Genomic DNA, 27,785 nt, shown 5'->3' on the forward strand with positions numbered 1-27,785 from the left:
TTTTTTTTTTTTTCTTTTCCATTTTTTCACTACAAAACAACGTGCCATAAAGAGATTTCTTTGGGCAGAGGGAGTGAAATCTAAAACTGAAATTTACAATGGTGGTGCAATCCCACAGCGGAGAGTCCATGTTTATTTGGCTGCAACTAGACTAACGGCAGAGCTCTGCCCTGTGCAGGTTCAAACTACCCATAAGCCTTTAGGCGAACGTGTTGTACTGTGTCAGCATTTATCTGGTACACATACCATGTAATTTTCAATGTGTCTTTACTTTTTGATTTACTCTCGTAGTTATTCTTTTGCTTGCGCACAAGAGGCTAGCATGTCAGAGCCTGATCCACACGATCAAAACCACCCATTGTGTCACCGTAGGCCACCTCAAAGTAATGTTTAGGGACTCCCACATCCCCGGATATAAACATTGACAGTTGCTGCATTGTGAACAGTGCTTAGAGCAGCGGTTCTCAATCTGTGGGGCGCAAACTAACAAAAAGGGGGGCGCGAAGATGTGAAAAAAAGAAAACAAGAATAGAAAATATGAAAAATACATCTATTGAAACCAAAACAAATTAACTTAAATTACATTCTGATACTAGAAAAATAAATACAGAGTTAGATAAATGTCGATAAAAGTTAAGTAGGTATAATAAAATATGTATCTATGATATATCATCAATTAAAAAAGAACAAATTGGTATTAGTGGGCTCCTTTCAAAAAAACGTTAGGGTGGCGCGATTAAAACTGTTATGAAAACTCGGGTCGCAAATACTTAAAGGTTGAGAAACGCTGGCTTAGAGTGCCTAATGACTTTAGTCTCCCTCGACTTGATCATAACCATTTTGTTTTTTTACCACGTACATACTGCACACCACTGCAGCATTAGCGACTGGAGTCAGCAGGCATATCACGGTGGTATGGTCATACAGTGACGTATGCATCAGTTTCACTACCTGTGTCTACATCTGATGACCACATTGTCATCACACTTGATTGAACTAATGGTTCAGCTTCAGTTTGTTCTAAAACAGACTTTACAGCGATTTTTGCTGTTTTTTGAAGGCTCCACCCCACTCATGGAATTTGAATGAGTTACCATCAAGTGGCAAAATGCATAGAAATATTTGTGATTTTTTGCAGCATGATGTTTAATCCACTAGATGGCAGCACAATACTATCCCAAGAATTTTTTAGGCTTTTAACACTTTTAAATCGTGACACATCACCGCAATTGTGATATATAAATAAATGTTGATGAGTGTTGATGAGCTGAAGCACAATGTTAAGTCTAGGAGAACAACGTTGGGAGCAGTCGAGTAAACTCATTCAAGTAACGTGTAATGTAATCTGATTATTTTTTAAAGTAACAAATAACCTAACCCAATACTTATTTTACTGAAATAAAAATACCCGAGTTGTTGTTATGCTAGCAGTGCTGGGTGTAAGGCAAGAAGCACACGTACTGGTATGGCAGTCCTTTGAGTCCCAAGAGAGGCGTTTGGGGGTGGCGAGTGGGGTGACCGCTCCAGCCCCTGTGCCTAAGGGGGCCCTACTTTTGAGATCCGTGTGTCCCGTTCAACCAGATTTGTCAAGTTATATTCTCCAGTATTTTTATATATATATATATATATATATATATATATAAATAAATAAATAATTCATAGCATTTGTAGTCTGAATCACAATCGGATTGTATGTATGTATGTATATAATATATATTTGAGATGCTTCTAAGAGGAACCCTTTTAAAATCCCTCTTCAAGGTCAAATTCCGTACATATATATCTTTAAAAACATTCCATAGTCTACCTTCATTGCCTAAAAAGGGTCGACCAGTATAATCCCGTTCTAAATTAGGTCTAGCCCATTAGTTGCTGGGTTGGCTTCTCCTATCTCTAGAAAAAGACACTGCATCCAGATTAGACTACAAAGATGTCATCAATGACTTTTCCAATCAGAAGGCAAGAAAAGTGGATTTTCATCTCTGAACCTGGAAACTGGTAAGAGATTTCATGATGGTAGGTACCTCTACGTTAATTTCACACTTCCTGTCCAAACACTGAAACTCCCATTTTATTTGTAGGCCATAAACATGTCCGAATATTAATGCACAAAAACATGTATCGCTAATGATAACCGGCTGACATGACCGTGAGTTATGACTATGATATCGAGACTCGGTATACTTGCAACTTGAGTACTTTTCTAGAAGAGGTTCTGCTAATTTCCGCATGACAACGCATTGCATTTTGCACTGTCGTGGTATTGTCATGAATTATAAACTGTACTTTTTTAATAGATTATATCATTATATTTTGATAAAGTCCACGTGGTATCTTGCAAAAATTTAGCTGAATGAAAAAAATCCGGTGTATGTTAACATTATTTTTTATTAAATTTGTGCACAAGTTTATACAGTCCACACATACCGGTAACAGCATTTGACGTAACCGGCCCAGCGTGAGGTTGGTCAGCCCAAGGCCGTCTCTGAGTCTCAATCACACATCCCAGCAGAAAAGAGTGTGCTGCATACAATCTGGTAACAGAAACATATTAATTCATTGTCAGTTTAGCTTTAATCCAGTTATCTGCTATAGATATGTTGAAACAGGTCAAGTGACACAACAGCCAGTGTTCATACTGCAAATTTTTGGGGGCTCAGGTCAAAGAGAGGCTGAGGTTGGCTACTTATTTGGAATTACTGTTACACCTTAAATTTAGCCATATTTGACGATGGACATTATGTATAGTTATTCACTTCAGAGCACATGAAGATTTATAAAACCTAACAAAATGATCATAGGCTCCATGCTCGTTTTTGGATTCACGGCAGCCAATGATGGTGAGTAACTTGTTTTTTTGCGCAATTTAATGACGCTGAAGCGTCTTGTCAAAGGACAACTCCAGAAGCATAATCACGCATTTTTTGAAACTGGCTTCTGCCTTAACCGGGCTACTTACCTTATCCGAGTTTTGTGAGTGCATGTAAATTCACACCATATCCACACGCGCTTTGTGGACTTGGACCTCCTTATTTTATGTGCTTGAAGAGTATCATCCAACCATTAACTATGATCTGTACATTCGTACTCCTTTAAAAATTCCTTCATCGGGACAATGTACAACCACACACAGGAAACCAGCACAAAACTCAAGACCATCCAGATCTTGCTCCATGAGTTTTACATCTCTGTGAAGAGTTCAAAGATGCCATGTATGAGAAAGGTTTTGGGAGTAAGGACAAGGTGATGAAGTGGCAGATGGTACAGGATTCAGAGTGGGTCAAGAAGGGCTCAAGTCTGATGGATGTCATAGAGAAAAATACGGAGTATAGCAAATGCATCAAGGTATCGTAGAAGTATGCACGCTAAAAACAAACGGCAGGTTGTGGAACTCTCAGCATAAACACAGTACCTTTGGTCTAATGCTGTCTCTAGGGGTTGAACCTCACATTTGGATGCCTAAAGACGTTCATGTGAGATGTACTCCGCCTAATTTTAGGAGCATGCACCGTGACCCAAGTAATCACAAACGTACCGAGCTAAAAAAAAAATTTCAAAAGGAGGAAGGAAACACCATAAAAAACTTTTATTAAGAAAATACTGCTTCCTGTGCCATAACAGTTATTAAAATGCGTGTGTGGGAACGTTTGATGTGAAGGAAATTTTAACTCAAAAAACCTCTCTGCATCTCCAATTTTGCATCACAGTACTGAATATTTTTTGATCAGAAGTCTGTGCTGCAATAAAGTCAGTGCCATGTGAACATCAAGGAGTGTGCGTCAGCTGTGCTCATCTCCACACCTTAACAGACCTCTTGGGTGGTAGATGCATTACTTCCAGGATTCCTCACAATTTAAATCGGAATATCTGCCAACCTTGTGTTATTTGGACATCTGTTAATATGAATATTCTGATTTTTCTCCCTCAGGCCTAAATAACACAAATGTGGAGAATGAGAAGAGGGCAGAACCGACGATGGACTGAACGAGGTTGACGATTTCCACAAGAACACAGGTATTCAACACAAGTTTTAGAACCATTCTTGTTGGCCGATTTGCAAGATGTTCTTCCAAGAGCAAGTCCCTCTCGTTTCTCGAAGCTTAATTTTATTGTGTACTTATTAAAAGAACATCCACCAGTTATCGATGTAGTACTTAAACGCGTAGAACTCTCTGTACAGACAATCGTTGGATGCATTCCGCTGGTAATGCCATCGGGCCAAGCTGTCCCAGTAAGTAAAGAAAATTGGCAGTGGCGCTTCTAACTCTCTCGTACATCGTCGGGTTCCAGCTTCCTAGACAGCACAGTGAGGATCTGGTCAAATTTCTCATGGCGGACCTTCTGGTCGGCTTCTGCCCCTTTACTGCCCCAAAAAAATTTGAGCGCAAACTCGGTCTTAAACACTTCCAGTAGCTTTTCATTTAGTTCATAGTCTGTAAAAGAAAAACAAACATACACAATTGCCATCAGTGAAAATATCCACGAGATCTGCATTAATTAAAACAAAAGTGATTCGATAACCTTGCCACACACTGGGCTCTTGCTTCAGACAGTGCTGTCCATTTGTGACCCACCATGACATGGTGGGATGAGATAGACGCTGAATTGTCACATACTACCGTTCTTCTTTTCAGAAGATTTTAAGGAATTTAATAATAATACATTTTATTGATGTAGCCCCTTTCTCCATGATCAATGCACATCACAGAAACTCAAAGAACAACATGGCATACAGTACCCTCCGTAATGGCTGGCACAAAGACATTTTTTTCTTGATTTCCCCCTTTGCCCCACAGTTTAAAGTTACACATCAAATAATTCTGAATTCACGTGATTAAAGTGCACATTGCAGACTTTCATTAAAGGGGCTTGGCATACATTTTGGTCACACAATTCCTGGGCACCAAAATGTTAGGCACAGAGCAATGGCAGGTCTGTTAATATGTAGTTCTTTGTCACATATCCCAGCATGCAATGAGTGTTTGAAGTATACGATTCATAGACATCAGCAGGTGCTGAGGGTCTTCTCTGGTGATGAAGCCTCTAATGCAGACATTTCAAGCTCCTGCTTGTTTTGGGGGGCTTGTCCCCTTAAGTTTTCTGCTCAGTATATGGAAGGCCTGCTCAGTTGAATTTCAATCAGGTGACTGGCTTGGCCATTCAAGAATTTTTCCATTTTTTAGCTTTAAGTTTAACTCCAGTGTTACCCCAGCAGTGCGTTTGGATCATCATCATGGTGTAGGATGAAGTGCAGTCCAATGCGTTTGGAGGATTTACTGGAACTTGAGCAGATCAGATGTTTCTATACACCTCAGATTTCCTTGTGCCACTGCAGCCATTAGTGACATCATCAATGGAGAGAAGTTTGCCACGACTTTGTGGCTGCCATACATGCCCAAGCCATAACACCTCCAGCTCCACAATTAACAGATAAGGTGGTCTGCTTTGGATTTCAGGCAGTTCCTTTTGGTCTCCACACGTTGCTCTTGCCATCACTCTGATGAGGTTCATCTTCGTCTCATTGGTCCACAAGTCATTTTCCCAGAATTCTGCAGGCTCTTTGAAGTCCTTTTCCCCAAACTGTAATCTACCTGTCCTGTTTTAGTGGTTTGCATCTTGCAGTGTGGCCTCTGTGTTTCTGTTCATGACGTCTTGTGACAATAGTCGTCTCTGGCCCACACACATCTGCCCCTTGAACATTGTGTCTGGTCTGTTGGACAGGTGTCGGGGGCTTTTTCTTTACCGTAGTGAGGATTCTTCTGTAAACAGCAGTGGAGGTCTTCCATTCCCCACCAGTCCTCTTGTGATTACTGAGACCACCAGTGTGTTCTTTCTCCTTCATGAGATTCCAGACAGTTGATTTACGTTATTCTAAGGTCTTCCAGATATCTCCAATGGTTTTCTTCTTGTTTTTCAGCCTCATAATGGCCTCTTGGACTTTTTTGGCACAGCTCTTCTCTTCATGTTGAACAACATGGCAACTCCAGACTCCAAAGAGTAGAAACAGGACAAGGTATCTTATGAAGCCATGAAACCCACTTGAGGAATCACAACACCTGTGATGCCAATTGTCCCAAACATTATGGTGCCATGAAATGGCACCAAAATGTCTGCAACTCCCCTTAAATGATAGTGTGTAATGTGTACTTTCATCACCTCTGAATTGTTTGATTTGTAATTTTAAACTCTGGAACAGAGGAGGAAATCAAAGACAAGTTGGTCTTTGTCCCAAACACTTCGGAGGGAACTGTACAGTAAACAGTAATTTTGATAAATAACACTTACAATTAAAATTACATTTAAAGACCTATGGCAAGGCATTCACAATCTTTAAAGCACCCCCTTCTCCTATCTTTCTTACGTACCCTCTCCTGTACCTTTAGGTCCATTGCAGCTGAACCACTTATGAAGCCATAGCAAATCTTGTCATATATTTCATGATAAACATTAAACTTTAAGAACCTGACATAACCAATGTGGGATGAAGACCTCACCTGCCAACAGTTTCTGGACCTGGGATCCAAACTGGTCTGCATTGACTGTAAGGAGTCGCGCTCTGGCCAGGGTTCTTAGCAACAACTCACAGCTGTGCTCTGTGTGCTCTCCCAAGTCGAGCCCCTCCATGAGCTTCAATAGCGGGAGGATATGAGGAATTGTCAGCTCATTCGTGGGGGTCTCATCTGAAAAGCAGACCGCAACAATCTATCAATAAGAGTTTAAACCCCACCTGTAATTACAATGTTAGCTACAGTATTTTAAGAGCAGGAGGATTAAGAATACAATGTAGTAGAGTACTGGCTCCAGCAGACCCCCGTAACCCTGTAGTTAGGATATAGCGGGTTGGACAATGGATGGATGTAGTAGAGCTGGTGTAGTGCTCAGCACCACTGCCTCTCAGCCTCACGTCCTGCACTGTTGTTGTCGTCTGAAGAGTCTGCACCTTCTCTCACATCCCAGAGACATGGGCATCAGTGCAACTGGCCCAGTATGAGCCACTGCCAGTGTATGACTGGTATTTCAGCTACACTCAGTTCCAAACTTGTACCCGACGCTGACTGGATAGGCACCAACCGCTGTGGTGCTCCCCTGAAATAAGCAGCGAAGGACTACTCAGTGGGCAGAGTTTCAAAAACGTGTAGTTAGCTGGCTGTAAAACAAAGAATAATAATTAAAATGACTTCAGGGAACACGTCCTATGTGAGAACTGTGTACTGTAACTTAATGTAAGGAAACCGTCTTTTACGATGTGTCATTATGTAATAGCTATGTTGTAAATACATTAATCCCTCCTCGATCGTGGGGGTTGGGTTCCAGAACCACCCGCGAAAGGTGAAAATCCGCAAAGTAAAAACCATATGTTTATTTTTATATTTTTGAAGCCCTTATAAACTCTCCCACACTCTTATTAACATTTCCCACACAGTTATACAGCATAAACCCTTAATATTCTTAGATATTAGGTAAGATTCATTGAAATTATGTATGTAAACACACTGTTTATATACTACGCACAAACATACGTATCGTAGATCATTAAGAAGTTTTATTTAATACGTTACATTTTTAAACACATTGTAATAATACATATTTTAACAAAAATAATTTTATATTTATTGTATGTACAGTAATGCACTCGTTTTACTTACCCAGTTATATTAGATATTATGATCATTCCTTTAGTATTAGTGTCATATTTCTAAAATACGAACACTGCAGTCATGCGCCATTTGCATTCTGGTAACGTTTACATTCTCAGCTGATTTCGGCTGGTAACACCGCCAATTGTTGCCAGTTGTAAAATGGTACAGTTTATTTGGAACATAATAATACCAGTAATAAATTAAGAAAAATGTACAACATGTAAATATAAATAAAACCTAAATGTTATTTTAAAGATATTGAGCGTCTCCGATATCACATGTTACAGCCATTACAAGACAGGCCACCAGCAATAAATACGTTCAATGCAAGAAAAATTATATAAAATGTGTGTACAGTTACACTAAACATATGTATATGTACTAAGTACATAGAAAATTAGTTATGGGTATTCACCAACAGTGAAACACGTTGATGCTGAACAAGCGAGACGAGATGCTGGCTAACGCAAAGCGGAATCGAATGCTGTTCTCCGTCACTGAGCCAATCAGCACCCAGGAACTTAACCACGTGCTCTGATTGGGTAGCTCCTCAGCCATCCGCCAATAGCGTCCCTTGTATGGAAATCAACTGGGCAAACCAACTGAGGAAGCATGTACCAGAAATAAAAAGACCCATTGTCCACAGAAATTTGCGAACCAGCGAAAAATCCGCGATATATATTCAGATATGCTTACATATAAAATTTGCGATAGAGTGAAGCCGCGAAAGTCGAAGCGCGATATGGCGAGGGATTACTGTATGGTCTTTTTAAAAAGTGGTTTTAAGTTTGGTGTACAGTATTGGAGGTCGTGCTGCCATCTACCACAGTGCTACACCAGATAAAAGCGCAGCCCAACTTGGGGCTCTTGATCTCTTCTTATTATTACCATGCTTATTTTAACTTCACCTGTTTGTTGTCTGATATAAATCTTGTAATCGATATTTAACCCACTTTCTATGACAATACATCAATCAATCAGTTTCACTAACTGATCAATTAGTCCATGTTAATTAAAGAAATAAAATTTTCATATGAAGAACAGTTCAAGATTTCACCAATAGATGGCGCTAGTAACAGATAGAAATATTAAAGGAAGTGTTAAACTATCCATCCATTTTCCAACCCGCTGAATCCGAACACAGGGTCACGGGGGTCTGCTGGAGCCAATCCCAGCCAACACAGGGCACAAGGCAGGAAACAATCCTGGGCAGGGTGCCAACCCACCGCAGGACACACACAAACACACCCACACACCAAGCACACACTAGGGCCAATTTAGAATCGCCAATCCACCTAACCTGCATGTCTTTGGAATGTGGGAGGAAACCGGAGCGCCCGGAGGAAACCCACGCAGACACGGGGAGAACATGCAAACTCCACGCAGAGAGGACCCGGGAAGCGAACCCAGGTCCCCAGATCTCCCAACTGCGAGGCAGCAGCGCTACCCACTGCGCCACCGTGCCGCCCAAGTGTTAAACTATTGATTACAAAATTATACTAAAACAAACCCAAGACTAAAAAGTTGAAAATAATATACAGGTAAAATTCCATTACAACGAACTGCCAGGGACCTAAAAATAGTTTGTAGTAATTAAAATTTTGTTGTAATGAGATTCTGTATTTGTCACTATAGTGTTTTCTTTAACTTGCGTCCAGGCGTTTGCAATCATTTCAATAGCTTCTTTCGCGTTAATTTTAATCTCCTCCTGTCTGTAAGTAATGCTGACGAGAATTTTTCTCAGCTTTTCCTTGCGATAATACACTTTCAGGGTGAGAATGATAACAAATCCAGTGGCTGAAGCACTGCTGTGCAATTGGGTGGGAGGAATTCAACGCGAACACTATCTAAATGCGGAAGCGTATTGTGGGCAGCACAGTTATCAATCAGAAGCCGAATCATCCTTTTCTTCTTCTTCATATTGTGAGGTTTCTGAACTCTTTTGGGACCCCCACCCAATGGGGCGACATGCTGAAGTGCATCCCGAAGTGCGATTGCCGCGTCTGTGGAAGACTGTTTGTCCGTTGCAGGGCAACAGCAGGCTCACAGCGCTTCAGTGAAGCACCACAGAAGCAAATCCTAAAAGATCGAGGTTGTGCTGTAAGTCCCTGTCTTGCACCCCAAAACACGAGGCTATGTCTTAGTACTTTAGCAAAACCAGCTTTATTCAGCTTGAAACAGGAACAGCACAGTTATTTATTGTAGTGGAATCTGCCACTCTGCTATACACAGACATAGCAGTCAGGCAGGATTGTGACCAGGTTAGCGGCCAAGTAATCCTGTTCCCTGCAAAACCCATCAAGTTTACTTTGGCGAAGAGACGCAGCAGAGCTGTGAGCCGGCAACAGATAAACAGTTTTCCACAGAGGCGGTGATCGCACTTCGGGACGCTCTTCGGCGTGTTGTCCAGTTGTGGGAGGTCCTAAGAGAGTTTAGAAACCTCACATTTTCTTGAATGAGTGCAGCATTAATAGGAATGTTTCTTGAACGAGCATCAATGAACCACATAAAAACGGCTTGTTTGACGTCTTCAAATGCAGCAGTTCGCATACGTTTCCAACCTGAGATGTTTCTTCTTTTTTTGCTCGGTCTTTCAAGAAAGTTGACAGTGTCGATGGCGAAATTCCAAATACAGGCAACGTCTTTTTTCTTTTTGCCGCAATCGAGAGCTGCAAAAATTAAAGTTTTTTTTTTTTCTCTAATATGGACTGTTATCATTTTATCATGTCTGCCATTTCTATAGGAGGGTGACAATGAGTTAAATTCCAGTGAATGTTTTTCAAATGTCGACAAGTGATAAGCAAAAGGTATCACTAAAAACCGCAGGAAACAAAAACAGCAAAAAAAAAAAAAAAACAGTACGAGAAAAGTTCGAAGAAAAATTTTTTTACAGTGTTTCTGTTTGGGGATCATTGTGCACAACTGAGCCGCGGCCACAGAACTAACTGCTCTGTGGATGATTCATTCAGGCATTTCAAGGTCTTTTGGGCACTTCGTTGTAATGAAAGTATCTGCTGAATTTATTTCGTAGTGACGAGATTTCTATAGACTCGTGTCATATGGGGAAGCTGTCGGGACCATAAAAATACTTCATTGTAATGAAAATTTCGTTGTAAAGATATTCGTTGTAACGGAATTTTACCTCTGTATATATAGATAAAAAAATACTTTTAAAAAACCACACTTCTATTAAGTTAAAAAGTGTACTAAACAGTAAAAAATAAGTCTCTCATACATCACTCGTAAAATAAAAGGTGGGCACTTTATCAATCAACATTCAAAAAACACTTCTTAAAAACTTAGCAAAAGTGCCCACCATTTATTTTACGAGTGATGTATGAGAGACTTACTTTTTACTTTACTTTAACTTAATAGAAGTGTGGTTCTTAAAATGTGTATATATATATATATAAAAAAATAAATATATATATATATATATATATATATATAAAAATATATATATATAAATATATAAATATATAAAATTATTTTTTAAAAGAATTTAGATTGGAAAATTAGAAATTAGATTGTAGTGATTGCAGAGAAAAAAAATAATCTCATGTTTTTAACAGATTGAAGATAAAGTTTCTAATAGAATGGGCATCTACAGCGACCAACACTGGAATGTAGCAAACAATACGAAAAACGATCCATGAGAAAAAAAAAAAAAAGTGTTACTCGTATCATACAATCCACAAGTCAAGTCACCCAGTTGTCTGATCACAACGGGAAAAATCAGAGTAGTGCATGTAGAGGAAACGCATTAACACAGGATCGAGTTTTTGAATTGAAGACCCGCCTCTCCCTCTCATTCATTGGTCAGGAGTCCTACCTTTTTGAATTGAAGGCAGGACTCATTTGAATTAAAGTCCCACCTCTCCCTCTCATTCACTGGTCAAGAACTCTACTGTTTTGAATTGAAAGTGGGACTGTTGACCAATGAATGAGAGGGAGTGTCAGGTCTTCAGTTCAGAAGCTCAGTCCTATGTGAATGAGTTTCCTCTGCATGTACTGCTCTGATTTTTCCAGAAGTATTTATCTTATTTTTTTTTGCTAAAAAAATTGTAATACGATGTGCAAAGTGCACGCATATTATTATTATTAAGCATATGACTGGATGTGTAGAATATGCAAGACAAATAATATGAGAATCTTTTAATGGACTTTTCATATTGTTTGTTGTGCACCAGCACTGCTCTTTGTACACCCCGTTCTATCAGAAAGTTTATATTCATTCTAAATGAAATTTGGCCATCACTGCAAACCACATAGGTGTAGTTTCACCCGTTATGTTACCCTAAAAAATACTTATTTTTTACTTAGCTGTGGTAGGAATCCCACCGCCACCAATATATGACAAGTTCAATCATGTAAGCCTCCACAGTCAGTTTAATCCAACTGTAAAAATCTGACATTTGGGAGAAAACTGGGAAGCTGGGAGAAAATGGACACAAGCAGGGAGAACATAGATAGTAACTGCGTCTGGATCTGAACTCATGTGCCTGGAGTTATAGGACAGTAGCAGCAATGCTGAGCACTGGATGTCCATGTCATCTTCATTAATACGGCATCTATAAAGTATTCCCCCCTTGGACGTTTTCACATTTTATTGTTATTCAAACATTGAATCACAGTGGATTTAGCTTTTTTCACACTGATCAGCCAAAAAAAAGTATTAATGTTAAATTAAAAAGAAATTTGTGCAAAGTGATCTAAATTACAAATAGAAAACACAAAATAACTGATCTCCTAAGTATTCACTCCCTTTAATACATCACGCCTAAATCCTCACTGGTGCAGCCAATTGGTTTTAGACTTCCCAGAATTAGTTCAATGGAGATCACTTGTCTGTGGTGTCACTTGATTGTCATCTAAATGCACTTTATCTGGAAGGTCAGTATGGTGACCCCACCTCCATGATGAAGACACAAGAACATGGAGCCAAGAAAATCTCCCAAGCCACTGAACAATCAGTCATGAAGAAATGGAGAGAATATGGCACAGCTGTAAATCTGCTAGAACACGCTGCCCACCTGAACCTGAGTGACTGTGCCACCAAGAGACCTAAGAGGACTCTAAAAGAGTTTCAAGCTACAGTAGATCAATATCCCTTGGATTCCCGCTACATCAATCATTTAAGAAAAGATTCTGTAAATCTGCTAGCGTAGGCCATCCATAAAAATTGAGTAATCATGCAAGAAGACGAGTGAAGGAGGCCACCAAGAGACCTCTGAGAATGCCGAAGGAGTGACAAGCAACAGAGACTATGCAGACAATAGCTGTTAGCCAGGTACTTTAAAAGAGAAAGCCACTCCAGTTTTCCAGTAGGAACATGGGAGACTCAGAAGTCAGCTGGAAGAAGGTTCTAGAATCTGATGGCACTAAAATGGAGCTTTTTGGCCATCAGACTGAACACCATTTTTGAACACAGCACATTATAACAACACCACCACCATCCCCTTTGTGAAGCATGGTGGTGTCCGCATCAGACTGGGTGGATGTTTCTCTGCAGCAGGACCTGGAAATGCTTCTGAGGGCAAACGAATGCAGAAAGATAAGGAACATCCTGGAGGAAACCCTGATGCAGCCTGTAGTAAAACTGGCACCTTGGGTGAAGAGTTGGTTTCCAGCAAGACGACGAGTAAAAGCCTAAAGCCAAAGTTACACAAGAATGGCTTCAAAAAACAACAATGTGAATGTCTTGGAGTGTCCGAGTCCAGATCTCAGATGTGTGGCTGGACATGGAAAAAAATGGCTGCTCACTTACGACCCACCATGATACCGGACAGAGGTTGGGCAATTTCATATTTAGAATAGGGAGAAACGGCAGAGTGGAAAAAGAGGTGCAAAGCTGATAGACCTGCACACACATACTCAAGGCTGTCATGACTGCCATCTGTCAAATACTGACATGAAGGGGACAAGTACTAATGTTGTGTTTTATATTTAATAATTCACACCACTTTGCAGATATCCGCTTTCACTTTGACATTAAAAGAGTCTTTTTCTGTTGTTCAGTGTCAGAAAAGCAAAATTCAGTCCAGTGGGATTCAAAGAAAATGTGAGAACTTCCAAGGAGGTGACTACTCTGTCTCGGCCTTTTATAATACAATGCACAGCAAGAGAAGACAAACGTGCTCTGTGTCCATGTAGTCATCACTTTACTAATCTCAGTTATTCCAGAAGCCTATTATGGCAGCACTGGGCACAAGGCTGGTTGAGATGCCAGTCCCTCAGCCACACTCAGTCATACCAGGCCTATTTAAACCTACAGGATTTGAAGGGAAAGCTGAAGTCCCAGGATAATCGCACACAGGCATGAGGAGAACATGCAGAGGTTCAAAGCCAGGTTCCTGAGACTGAGACAGCTGCACTAACCACTGTGCCACCACACGGCCTCCCCACAAATGTTTTACAGTCATATGAATAAGTTTGGGAACCCCTCTCAGCCTGCATAATAATTGACTCTCCTTTCAACATAAAAGATAACAGTGGTACGTCTTTCATTTCCATGAACATCTGAGTACTGCGGTGTTTTCCGAACAAAGATTTTTAGTGACGCAGTATTTATTTGTATGAAATTAAATCAAATGTGAAAAACTGGCTGTGCACAAATGTGGGTCCCCTTGTCATTTTTCTGATTTGAATGCCTGTCACTGCTCAATGCTGATTACTTGTAACACCAAATTGGTTGAATTAGCTTATTAAGCCTTGAACTTCATAGCCAATCATGAGATATAAAGGTATTTAAGGTGGTCAATGTCAAGTTCTGCTTCCTTCCCTTTGACTCTCCTCTGAAGCGTGACAGCATGGGATCCTCAAAGCAACTCTCAAAAGATCTGAAAACAAAGATTGTTGAGTCTCCTGGTTTAGAGTAAGGCTACAAAAAGCCATCTCAGAGGTTTAAACTGTCAGTTTCTGTAACTGTAAGGAATGGAATCAGAAAATGGAAGGCCACAGGCACAGTTGCTGTTAAACCCAGGAGGTCTGGCAGGCCAACAAAAATACAGGAGTGCAGGATTGTGAGAATGGTGACAGACAACCCACAGATCACCTCCAAAGACCTGCAAGAACATCTGGCTGCAGATGGTGTGTCTGTACATAGTTCTACAATTCAACGCAATTTGCACAAAGAACATCTGTATGGCAGGGTGATGAGAAAGAAGCCCTTTCTGCACTCACGTCACAAACAGAGTCTCTTCTTGTAGGCCAATGCTCATTTAGACAAGCCAGATTCATTTTGGAACAAAGTGCTTTGGACTGATGAGACAAAAAATTGAGTTATTTCGTCAGAACAAAAAGCGCTTTGCATGGCGGAAGAAGAACACCACATTCCAAGAAAAACACCTGCTACCTACTGTCAGATTTGGTGGAGGTGCCATCATGCTGTGTGGCTAGTTCAGGGACTGGGGCTCTTATTAAAGTCAAGGGTCGGATGAATTCAACTCAATATCAATAAATTTTTCAGGATAATGTTCAAGCATCAGTCACAAAGTTAAAGTTGTGCAAGGGTTGGATATTCCAACAAGACAATGACCCAAAACACAATTGGAAATCTACAAAGGCATTCATGCAGAGGGAGAAGTACAATGTTCTGGAATGGCCGTCACAGTCCCCTGACTTGAATATCATTGAAAATCTATGGGATGATTTGAAGCAGGCTGTCCATCAAATTGAACTGAACTGGACAGATTTTGTATGAAGAATGGACAGAAATACCTCCATCCAGAATCCAGACACTCATCAAAGGCTATAGGAGGACAACGTCTAGAGGCAAAAGGAGGCTCAACTAAGTATTGATGTCATATCTCTGTTGTGGTGCCCAGATTTATGCACCTGTCTAATTTTGTTATGATGCATATTGCATATTTTCTGTTAATCCAATAAACTTAATGTCACTGCTGAAATACTACTGTCACCATAAGGCATGTCAGATATTAAAAGGAAGTTGCTAGTTTGAAAGCTCAGCCAATGAGAAACAAAAATCCAAAGAGTTAAGAGGGGTTCCCAAACTTTTTCATATGACTGTACGTTCAAGAAATAATTTAGAAAAAGAGCAACTGCCACATGTCCATGTGTCCTCATTTCAAGGCAAAGGGGACCATGTGATCATCTTCTGGGCAGCTAAGAGGCACAGCCAACGCTCGCTAGATGTTAACAGGCAAAGATAGAGGCCCGCAGCGAGACCCTGGTCTCCTTCCACTGTACCTTTCCCCTCATTCAGAGCCTTCAGGTAGGGCTTCAGCTTCTTCTCAAAGGTGATGGCACTCTCTGTGTGACTCCGCCGAAGTGTACGCCAAGTCATCTCCAGTCGTAATATCTGGGGAGAAGGGAACAAAGCCACATGATTTTCAGTTACTTATGAAATTTTTCAGTGTTGCCCCCAGTGAGTAAAGCTACAAGCAGAGCTGGTCAATCCATTAGTACACCGTCATCTGAGGGGGCGCGCGCTCCGAACACTGAGGGGGAACCCCAGTCATCAAACTCTAAGGATACCAAGTGGACACGGTTATCTGTTGGGGGCTATTTATGAAAGTAAAAGTGCAGACGTTCCATACAACAAGGGGTGCATGGTTCATTAAAGTCCACGATATATACACAAGGGTGTGCCTTTTAAGATACTGAAGGGGCACGTGCCCCCAACATCAACTCTACTCCCCCAGTAGTCAAACGGTGCCCACTTGGGATTATCAGAATTCATGGAAGTTAAAGTGTGAATGCTGTGCAAACCAAAGGGGCGTGTGGTCATTAGACTCGGTGGTATATACACAAAGGTGGGCCTTTTATGGTACTGAAGGGCCGCATGCTCTGAACACAGAAGGAGACCCCCGTCCCCAAAATCAACCCCCCCAGTTGTTGAACTCTTGTGCCTACATTTATGAAAGTAAATACACAAAGGAGTGGCGTTTGTGCTGCTGAAGGGGCACAGGGCAAGGGGGACCAAACACAGGTCGTCAAAGTCTAATAATGCCTAACAACCCACTGGGGCCCACCAGGTGGGCTTCAAGGGCTGCTTGTTAAATGCCGGTTTGCCAAATCTCGTAGCGTGTCTGCACGTCCATGAAATAAAATGACAGGCACTATCCAAAATTTTAAAAAGAACAAATCATTGAATGCTTACATTAACAGTAAAATTTCAAACAAAAGTCAGAATGTTGTTCTTCACACAGAGCATTACAGACAAGTAAATGACCAAGTGGTGTGATATTTTTGCTATTTCTTTAAATACTTCACTCTCTTTTGTTGTTTTCCTATTAATTTGCCCAGCAGAAAAGAGATATTTAAATAAATAAATAAAGCCTTAAAGTCTGACAAAAGGGGATAACATTCCAGAACATTCTTTCACGCTTACCTGTGGCATTTCTAGTGCCTTCATCACAGCAGAAAAAGCGAAAAGATCTCCGGCCGTCACCCTCAGCTCATTGGCCACCTGGATCATCTTGTGCAGCACAGCCGCCCGCTGACTGACCGTGCCAGTGCAGCCCAGGATATCGATAGCGATGCCCAGTGCAAGCAGATGGTGCCTGGGGAGGGGAGAGGAGAGGCGTGAGAGTCTGTGCCACCACCATCTAAAGCACGGGTGCCAAAGTCAGGTCACGGGGGGCTGCGGTGGCTACAGGTTTTCATTCCGTCCTCACAGGTAGCGCAATGGTAGTGCTTCTGCTTTGCAGTAAGGAGACTGTGGAAGATTGTGGGTTCGCTTCCCGGTTCCTCCCTGTGTGGATAGCGCTTTGAGTACTGAGAAAAGCGCTATATAAATGTAATGAATTATTTTATTATTATTATTATTCCAGTTACCGATGCCAATACAACAGACTTCTTTTCTTTTAATTTTAATTGATTTGCTTATTAAGGGTCAGCCAAACACTAAAGAAATGTAGAGCAAACCAACAGGTAACCAGCTACTGCAGGGGCCACCATTTTCACTGTAACCAATTTTTAATTAGAATTCAATTCTGACTTCTCAAGGCTGTCATTCTGTCACACCAGGTACTTCCAAAACTGTCCACAAATCTTTTGTGGATGAGCGCATAGCAACATTTTTGTAACTTTTAGTTCTTTCAAATTTTAATTGACACTGGCATTGTATGATGGGCACACAGGTATAAACATTACATTATCTCAGTGGTTCTTAACTTTATTTTTTCTTTTTCTCGTGACCCAATCTTGCCATTTGGAGAACTGTCCAGACTAGGGGGGATGCATAATCGCCCCTGATGTTCATAGCAGAGCAATAGATGTTTTCTATAAATTAAATATTATATTATATTATATATATTGTGAGAGATTAAGGCCTCCGTGACCCCTTGAACCCTCTGAGCAGACATCAGACACCATATAAAAGTCCAAATATCACGTTTATTTAGACTAATATGTGCACCAAGCACCCTATATACTACAACACTCATATATAACTAATCAATAATCAATACAATACACAATACCACCACTCCCAGACACGTTGCCACCCTACCTCCCAGCTCAGCTCGGCGTACTGGGCTTTCCCATAGTCCTTTATACTCCCTGACCCGGAAGGGGTTCCTGGCACAACCCACAAGTCCGTATTCCTTCTGGGTCAGGGTAAACAGTCCTTTTCTTTACCCCGGAAGTACATAGTTTCCTCCTGTCCTGGGATTATGACGTACTTCCGGATCATAGGGCATATAAGAGTCCCCGGGTTTCCCTACAGTGACTCCTGGTGGTCCCCAAGGCATCCAGCAGGGCTGCGCATAAAAACTACATAGTCCATGAGTCCCTGCTGGAACTCGGGGCATGTCCATGCTGCAGGGAAAGCTCCACCTGGCGGCCTGGGGGTATTGGCCGGAATGCCAAGCCGGCCACATATCACAATATTATATATATATATATATATATATATATATTATACACACATACATATATACATACAGTACTGTGCAAAAGTTTTAGGCAGGTGTGAAAAAAATGCTGTAAACAAAGAATGTTTTCAGAAATATAAATAATGATTGTTTATTGTTATCACTTTACAAAATGCAAAGTGAGCGAACAAAAGAAAAATCTAAATCAAATCAATATTTGGTGTTACTACGTTTTGCCTTCAAACCAGCATCGTACACTTGCACAAAGTCGGGGATTCAGCCAAGTAAGCATTGTATTGTAATTGTATCATATCTTTATAACTAAAGCATATCAGTTTCCATAATTAAGATTTCTTGTGTGACCCCAAGAAACTGTTTATATAGGTGCTGGTCATAAAATTAGAATATCATGACAAAGTTGATTTATTTCAGTAATTCCATTCAAAAAGTGAAACTTGTATATTAGATTTATTCATTACACACAGACTGATGTATTTCAAATGTTTATTTCTTTTAATGTTGATGATTATAACTGACAACTAATGAAAGTCCCAAATTCAGTATCTCGGAAAATTAGAATATCAATTAAGACCAATGCAAAAAAAGGATTTTTAGAAATGTTGGCCAACTGAAAGGTATGAACATGAAAAGTATGAGCATGTACAGCACTCAATATTTAGTTGGGGCTCCTTTGGCCTGGATTACTGCAGCAATGTGGCGTGGCATGGAGTCGATCAGTCTGTGGCACTGCTCAGGTGTTATGAGAGCCCATGTTGCTCTGATAGTGGCCTTCAGCTCTTCTGAATTGTTGGGTCTGGCGTATTGCATCTTCCTCTTCACAATATCCCATAGATTTTCTATGGGGTTAAGGTCAGGCGAGTTTGCTGGCCATTCAAAAACAGGGATACCATGGTCCTTAAACCAGGTACTGGTAGCTTTAGCACTGTGTGCAGGTGCCAGGTCCTGTTGGAAAATGAAATCTGTATCTCCATAAAGTTCGTCAGCAGCAGGAAGCATGAAGTGCTCTAAAACTTCCTGGTAGACGGCTGCGTTGACCTCGGACCTCAGAAAACACAATGGACCAACACCAGCAGATGACATGGCACCCCAAACCATCACTGACTGTGGAAACTTTACACTGGACCTCATGCAATGTGGATTCTGTGCCTCTCCTCTCTTCCTCCAGACTCTGGGACCTTGATTTCCAAAGGAAATGCAAAATTTACTTTCATCAGAGAACAGCAGTCCAGTCCTTTTTGTCTTTAGCCCAGGCGAGACGCTTCTGACGCTGTCTCTTTGTTCAAGAGTGGCTTGACACAAGGAATGCGACAGCTGAAACCCATGTCTTGCATACGTCTGTGTGTGGTGGTTCTTGAAGCACTGACTCCAGCTGCAGTCCACTCTTTGTGAATCTCCCCCACATTTTTGAATGGGTTTTGTTTCACAATCCTCTCCAGGGTGCGGTTATCCCTATTGCTTGTACGCTTTTTTCTACCACATCTTGTCCTTCCCTTCGCCTCTCTATTAATGTGCTTGGACACAGAGCTCTGTGAACAGCCAGCCTCTTTAGCAATGACCTTTTGTGTCTTGCCCTCCTTTTGCAAGGTGTCAATGGTCGTCTTTTGGACAACTGTCAAGTCAGCAGTCTCCCCCATGATTGTGTAGCCTACAGAACTCGACTGAGAGACCATTTAAAGGCTTTTGCAGGTGTTTTGAGTTAATTAGCTGATTAGAGTGTGGCACCAGGTGTCTTCAATATTGAACCATCCATCCATTTTCCAACCCGCTGAATCCGAACACAGGGTCACGGGGGTCTGCTGGAGCCAATCCCAGCCAACACAGGGCACAAGGCAAGAAACAATCCTGGGCAGGGTGACAACCCACTGCAGGACACACACAAACACACCCACACACCAAGCACACACTAGGGCCAATTTAGAATCGCCAATCCACCTAACCTGCATGTCTTTGGACGGTGGGAGGAAACCGGAGCGCCCGGAGGAAACCCACGCAGACACGGGGAGAACATGCAAACTCCATGCAAGGAGGACCCGGGAATCGAACCCAGGTCCCCAGATCTCCCAACTGCGAGGCAGCAGCGCTACCCACTGCGCCACCGTGCCGCCCTCAATATTGAACCTTTTCACAATATTCTAATTTTCCGAGATACTGAATTTGGGACTTTCATTAGTTGTCAGTTATAATCATCAACATTAAAAGAAATAAATATTTGAAATACATCAGTCTGTGTGCAATGAATGAATCTAATATACAAGTTCACTTTTTGAATGGAATTACTGAAATAAATCAACTTTGTCATGATATTCTAATTTTATGACCAGCACCTGTATATTAAAAAAAAAAAATAATAAAGCAAAGCGTTACTTATTCCTTGGTAATCTCAGTGGGCACTCACCTCTCAAGCAGGTCGACCCGCAGCTGGTGTCCATGTGGTAGGGTAATGAGCTCCAGACCAGAACTCACACCCATCTTCTGCCGCTGCTCCTTGCTAACATTCACCATTCGAATAACCTAGAAAGAAAGAAAGAAAGAAAGAAAGAAAGAAAGAGAGAAAGAAAGAAAGAAAGAAAGAAAGAAAGAAAGAAAGAAAGAAAGATCAGCCCAATGTACTTGAATCATTAAATTCACAGTTATAAATCTGCATAAAGTAAAAGGACTTTTTAATAAATACATGCCTGCCACGTTCATTTCTTCCTATGGCATGTAGCACAGCTTCAACAGTGTCTTTAATTAAATCTTTTTTTTTTTATACCAATTGGCACGTACAGCTAGAATTGCACACACTTGAATTTGATTATTGATGCAGATGGGAGAACTTTGGGATACCTTTGCATCGTAACGAGATTTTCCTAAATTCTGAGATACCAGACCTTAGAGTGTCTACAACATTATAATGGCTGACCCCTTACCCAGCCGGCAGCTATACTTCCAAGACCTGTGGCCTGGATAAATTACTGAGGCTAATCTATAAATACCAAGCCGTACCTCTAACAAATACTATTTTTCCCACAATCCACGGTTTAAACATACAGTAAGCACAAAAAAGCAGATATGTAAAAATAGGTGGATCGATATATTAAAACAAACAACAAAAAAGGCCAATTTCTCACGTAGAAAATAAGTATAGAAATGTATATCCACCCACCAAACTAACAACGTGACAACACCATATATACAATAACAAACCCTCCCTTGTCCCAGTAACATATAACAAACACAAAACACGAATGCCAATGATAGTGAACTTGAGTCCGAGTGTACAACTGTCCCGAATGCGGATGACTGGTCCACAGATAACTGATGTGTTTGAATTTCCCGGAAAAAAATGGCGCAACCTCACCGTGAATCCTCGGCGTGTGGTGGATGATGAAGTCCAACCCCGGGGTCTCTGGTGATGATTGATTTGAAGTAAGTCCGGCGGAATGAAAAACAAACTGGTTACAAAAGCATGATGTGGAAAACAGCAGGTAAAGTTGGTTTGTTGTGATGAAAATGTAATCTCCGTCTTTCTCCTCTCCCCTTCCTGTTCTCTCCTGATTGTTTATTTAGTAATGAGCCAGACGTAACTGATTGATTATAAACAGGTGCTTTCCATTTTGGGGCTGTGGTCTCCCTCCATCATCCGTCCCCCCTGTATTTCACGGGGTGGACATTCACTGATGCACACATTAAACAGCAAACGGGACGATGGAAACAAACCGCACTCAGTACAAACACTGAACAACACTATGACTATGTAGCCCCGCTACAACATAACAAATCTCATAACAATACCTTTTTCAAAATGACTCTCTGGGTTAGAAGGCTGCGGCACGATGGTGCAGTGTTAGCGCCGCTGCATCACAGTTAGGAGACCTGGGTTCGCTTCCCGGGTCCTCCCTGCGTAGAGTCTGCATGTTCTCACCGTGTCTGTGTGGGTTTCCTCCCACAGTCCAAAGACCTGCAGGTTAGGTGCATTGGTGATCCTAAAATTGTCCCTGGTGTGTGGGTGTGTGTGTCTGCCCTGCCCAGAGTTTGTTTCCTGTCTTGCGCCCTGTGTTGGCTGGGATTGGCTCCAGCAGACTCCCATGACCATGTAGTTAGGATATAGCGGATTGGATGATGATGGATGGATGGGTTAGAAGACAGAATGAGAAGTGTATCCTGCACTAATGAGAGTGCTTTGTGGTTAAGGGTCTGTGCTGGTATCTGAAGGGTTTGCCTGTCCAAATCCTGCTATTGCCAGAAGGTATCCTACTCTGTTGGGCCCTTGAGTTAGGCCATTAACCTGAAAATTGCTTCAGGGGTGCTGTACAATGGTTGACCATGCATTCTGACCCCCAAAGGTTATGCACAAAGACAATTTCCCCTCAGAAATTAACAAAGTTAATCAAAATCCAATCAAATGATTATTTGGTAAGAAGAGATAGATCACAATGGTGGAGAGGCCTGTGTGCCCCTGTGAATCTGGGAGCTGTGTTGTCCAGAGGGCCTCCCAAGTCAAACTGGTCCCAGGTGAGGGGTCAGACAAAGAGCGATTCATAGCCCCTACTAATGCAGATGCAACGCCCAGTTTGGGGTTACCAAGTCCTCCACCTGGAGCCGGGCCAGGGGGGAGTGCCTGCAGACCAGCGCCTGGGTCTGCCATGGGGCATGGTAAGGTACAGCCTGAAATGCCAACTTGGGACTGCCCTCTTGTGGACTCATCACCTGCTGGAGGAATAGGGGCTGGAGGTGATGTGACTTCGGTGACAGTCAAAGGCAGGGGGCTTGGTGGACTGGAACCCAGACCCATATCAGTTTATGTGTCTCACCTATGGTCATGAGCTTCGGGTATTAACTGAAGGGATGAAATTGTGGGTACAAGTGTCCGAAATGAAGTTTCTCCACAGAATGGTTGGGCTTTCCCTTAGAGACAGGTTGAGAAGCATAGACTTCCAGGCGAGGCTCAGAGTAGAGCCGCTGACCCTCTGCTTCAAGAGGACCCAACTAAGGTGCTGCGGGCATCTGCTATGGATGACTTCATGCTGATGTTTTACAGTCGAGACCAGCAGGGAGAAGAACCCAGGGCTTGCTGGGAGGATTAGATCTCCCAGATGGCCTGGGAACACCTTAGGATCTCACAGTATAAGCTGGCAAGTGTGGCTGAAGAAAAAGACATATGGGCCACAGTAAGACCGTTGATCGAGGAATTCTAGAAACTCATTTGGATTCAGCACCCAAAATAGTATACAATTTAGGTTTTATACCCTTCGAATATATATATATATATATATATATATATATATATATTTAAATATATATATATTTTTTTTTGTTGACGACTGTTATAGGTAAAATGTAGTCCGTCAAATAAAGCAACATCACCCTGCTGCTCCACCATGCCAGCCTCCACAAGACATGTGTCCATTCCCTAACTCTTAATCCCACCACAAAGCACTCCCTTTAACTTCCCATCACTCTCATACCTCTGGTCTTCTTCTTCAGAGTCAATGCTTTACAAAGACTCCTTGCCCCCATAGGACCCCCCCCCCCCCAGATGTTAAGCAGCTGCTAACACCAACCCCACCCAAAATCCTTTCTAAGGGCCTAATAAAACACTGGGCCACAAAATCAAGGCCGCTTGCTTTTCCAAATACCATACACAGCACAGTCCCATCACTCTCATGGGACGCCATTTACTGCCGCTTGTTGTTTCCGATGAATTACACTGGTGTTCTGCCAGCCGGCCCACAGCCTCTCACGTTCCCTTAGCATATGGAGAGCTGCCTGCCTTCTGCCATCCACAAGAAAGCCCACATTCCTTAGCTAAACCTGTTTGCTGCCCTCTAACATCCTCCATGAGTCTCTTTAGCAACCTCCCCACTGTGCCAAGAGCTCATTCAGAGAGATGGAATTTCCCTTTGTAGGGACAGAGCCTCCGCTTGTCCAGATTGGCACAGACACAAAGCTCTGGCTTTCTGGCAGAGCAGACTGCTTTATCATAGATAGGAACATCCTTTACATGTTCTTTAACTCTGCAGTGGCCAGTGTGGTGTACTGGGCTGAGAAACGGAGGCCCACTGAGATAATTAGGAATGCAGGCTCAGTTATGGGGTGCACTCTGGACCTGCTGGAGGTAGTCATGGAGCAGAGAATGCAAAGACAAAAGTGAGTGCCGTTATGAACAATTCTGCACATCCTCTCTTCGACACACTAATGTTAATGGCTTTTAGACAAGAAATTATTCAGCAGAAGTGTGTCATGAAATGCTATGGGGGCTCCTTCATACCAATGGTAATGCCGTCCATCTGTATAGTGCATCACTTTAGCCAAGCCAGAGGGTTCGTTCTATTTAGTTATTCTAGAGTGTATTTGAGTAGAGGGTTGGTGTTGTTCTGCACTATACAGTTAAAACACCACTGTGTTGTAGCGGTGCTACTGGGGAATGAAACTTCAACTCCCAGCAGTGGCTCTGATTGGTCGTCTGCTGAGGGTGCAGGGGCTGCTGGGGACAAGGAGGCCAGTTCTACAGAGAGACAAAAAACGTCTGTTGGTGTTTCGTGTCTGGAGTTGCCTGTCTGTTTGCCTTCCCGTTTACCACCTGTGGATTCTTGTTTTGTCCTGGATTATCTCCTAAGCGTGTGTATGGACTGTCTGGTGTCTGCCTGCTTCGTGAGGACTGATTTGGATTCTGTGTCGATCTTCGAAGAAAGGAGCACTCCTGATCCCATCATTTGTCATCTTCAAGAAATACTGGTAGGACTATTTTTAAATTCACATATTGCGTGCTGATCTCTGGACTATCTACCTCCATCATTTCATGCCATCAGTTGCCGTTTTTCATGGACTTCATTGTGTGTTCTTTTTGTTAGTGGTTTGTTATTGTTGAATTCGTTTTTATTGTATATTGCCATAAAGGGAACTGGGGTAGGATCGCTGTAGTTTGTATAGTTATATTTCATAGTTAGTATACAGTCATCCCTCACCTATCGCGGGGGTTACGTTCCAGAGCCCCCCGCGATAGGTGAAAATCCGTGAAGTAGCGACCTATATTTATTTTATTATTTATACATATTTTAAGGCTTTATAAACCCTTCCCACACTCTTATAAACCTTTGTCACTCTCTTGTTAACCTTTCCCACACTCTTATAAACACTTCCTATGCTCTTAAACACTTTCTGCATTCTTAAACACCGCAGACCGCGAGGGTGGGGAGCTGAATGAACGCTAAGGAGAAGTGGACTTTGTGCTGGCTTTGTGCTGCTTGTCAATAATTTAAAAGCCTGTACATCGCCTATTTTCCTGTCTCACTGTCTTCTCTTGCGTGAAGTTAAAATGTTTTATAATAGTGAGATGTTACTCATATCCTTGGCCCGACATCCACATATCATATGTGTTAACAAAGTGTGTTTTATAAGTTTACATGTGTTTAAAGCATGTGGGATGGGTATTTTAAGGCTTAAACTATAAAAATGTTTATTTATATGGTCTTTCTATATCGCGGATTTTCTCCTGTTGCTGATGGGTCTGGAACATAACTTCCACGATAGGCGGGCGATCACTTGTATTTAAAAACCTGCGAAGTCGTGAATCCGCGAAAAGTGAACCGCGAAGTAGCGAGGGATTACTGTATATAGTTATATTTACAGTTATATTACAGTACATCCTAAACTTGAGCCTGGAACAGGGGAGAGTCCCGAGGCTTTGGAAAACATTTTGCATCACCCCAATCCCAAAGGTATCACGTCCTAGTGAGCTGAATGATGTCCGGCCTGTCGCTCTGACATCACATGTGATGAAGACCATGGAGCGGCTGCTGCTTCACCACCTGAGGCCACAGGTCCACCACGCCCTCGACCCTCTGCAGTTCACATACAAGGAGAAGGTGGGCTGGAGGATGCCATCATCTACATGCTACACCGATCCCTCTCCCACTTGGACAGAGGCAGTGGTGCAGTAAGAATTATGTTTCTGAACTTCTCTAGCGCCTTCAACACCATCCAACCTCTGCTCCTTAGGGTCAAGCTGACAGAGATTGGATTAGATTCATACCTGGTGGCATGGATCATGGACTATCTTAAAGACTGACCTCAGTATGTGCGTCTCGGGAACTGCAGGTCTGACATTGTGGTCAGCAACACAGGAGCGCCACAGGGGACTGTACTTTCTCCGGTGCTGTTCAGCCTGTACACATCGGACTTCCAATACAACTCGGAGTCCTGCCACGTGCAAAAGTTCACTGACGACACTGCTATCGTGGGCTGCATCAGGAGTGGGCAGGAGGATGAGTATCGGGACCTAATCAATGACTTTGTTAAATGGTGCGACTCAAACCACCTACAACTGAACACCAGCAAAACCAAAGAGCTGGTGGTGGATTTTAGGAGGCCCAGGCCCATCATGGACCCCGTGATCATCAGAGGTGACTGTGTGCAGAGGGTACAGACCTATAAATACCTGGGAGTGCAGATGGATGATAAATTGGACTGGACTGCCAATACTGATGCTCTGTGCAAGAGAGGACAAAGCTGGCTATACTTCCTTAGAAGGCTGGTGTCCATCAACATATGCAATAAGATGCTGCAGATGTTCTATCAGACGATTGTGACAAGTGCCCTCTTCTACGCAGTGGTGTGCTGGGGAGGCAGCATAAAGAAGAGGGAAACCTCACGCCTGGACAAACTCGTGAGGAAGGCAGGCTCTATTGTTGGCACGGAGCTGGACAGTTTGACATCTGTGGCAGAGCGACGGGCGCTCAGCAGGCTCCTGTCAATCATGGAGAATCCACTGCATCCACTGAACAGGATCATCTCCAGACAGAGGAGCAGTTTCAGTGACAGACTGCTGTCACCGTCCTGCTCCACTGACAGACTGAGGAGATCGTTCCTCCCCCACACTATGCGACTCTTCAATTCCACCCGGGGGTGTAAACGTTAACATTATACAAAGTTATTGTCTGTTATACCTGCATTGTTATCAATCTTTAATTTAATATTGTTTTTTATCAGTATGCTGCTGCTGGAGTATGTGAGTTTCCCCTTGGGATTAATAAAGTATCAATCTATCTATTTCGTTTATTATTCTTTAAATACATTCTTATATTTCTGTTTTATTACCCATTTCTTATTTGTCTCTGTGAGGGAGTGTGTGTGAGTCGGGCCAACGGATCCCCACCGAAAAAAGAAATAAATCACCGTTAAATGCGGTGAGAATCTTAGCTGGTTTTTAGTCTGCTACTGTGTGTGTGTGTGTGTGTGTGAACAATCTGATTGGTCAGTTTGGCTACGGTTGCTCAGTGATAGGGTACGTCAGGAGTGGGAAGTT

At 42.2% G+C, this 27,785-nt stretch overlaps 1 protein-coding gene across 2 annotated transcripts in view; it reads right to left on the bottom strand.

Moving 5' to 3' along the window:
- Positions 1–3,205: 3,205 nt before the first annotated feature.
- sh2d3a (SH2 domain containing 3A) overlaps positions 3,206–27,785 on the bottom strand; it is a 110,651-nt gene continuing 86,071 nt past the window's right edge. Inside the window, exons 10-14 of one of the 2 annotated variants that reach the window (XM_051920885.1) lie at positions 20,895–21,010; positions 16,993–17,164; positions 15,849–15,960; positions 6,495–6,680; positions 3,206–4,433 (exon numbers count right to left, since the gene is read on the bottom strand). In XM_051920885.1, the coding sequence (XP_051776845.1) occupies positions 4,261–4,433; positions 6,495–6,680; positions 15,849–15,960; positions 16,993–17,164; positions 20,895–21,010 (759 nt within the window). In that variant the 3' untranslated portion in view covers positions 3,206–4,260. The remainder of the gene's footprint in view (positions 4,434–6,494; positions 6,681–15,848; positions 15,961–16,992; positions 17,165–20,894; positions 21,011–27,785) is intronic. The other variant, XM_028822623.2, reaches the window with a different exon arrangement.

Source organism: Erpetoichthys calabaricus, chromosome 17, assembly GCF_900747795.2.
Source record: "Erpetoichthys calabaricus chromosome 17, fErpCal1.3, whole genome shotgun sequence".
In the NCBI taxonomy this organism is placed as follows: Eukaryota; Metazoa; Chordata; class Cladistia; order Polypteriformes; family Polypteridae; genus Erpetoichthys; species Erpetoichthys calabaricus.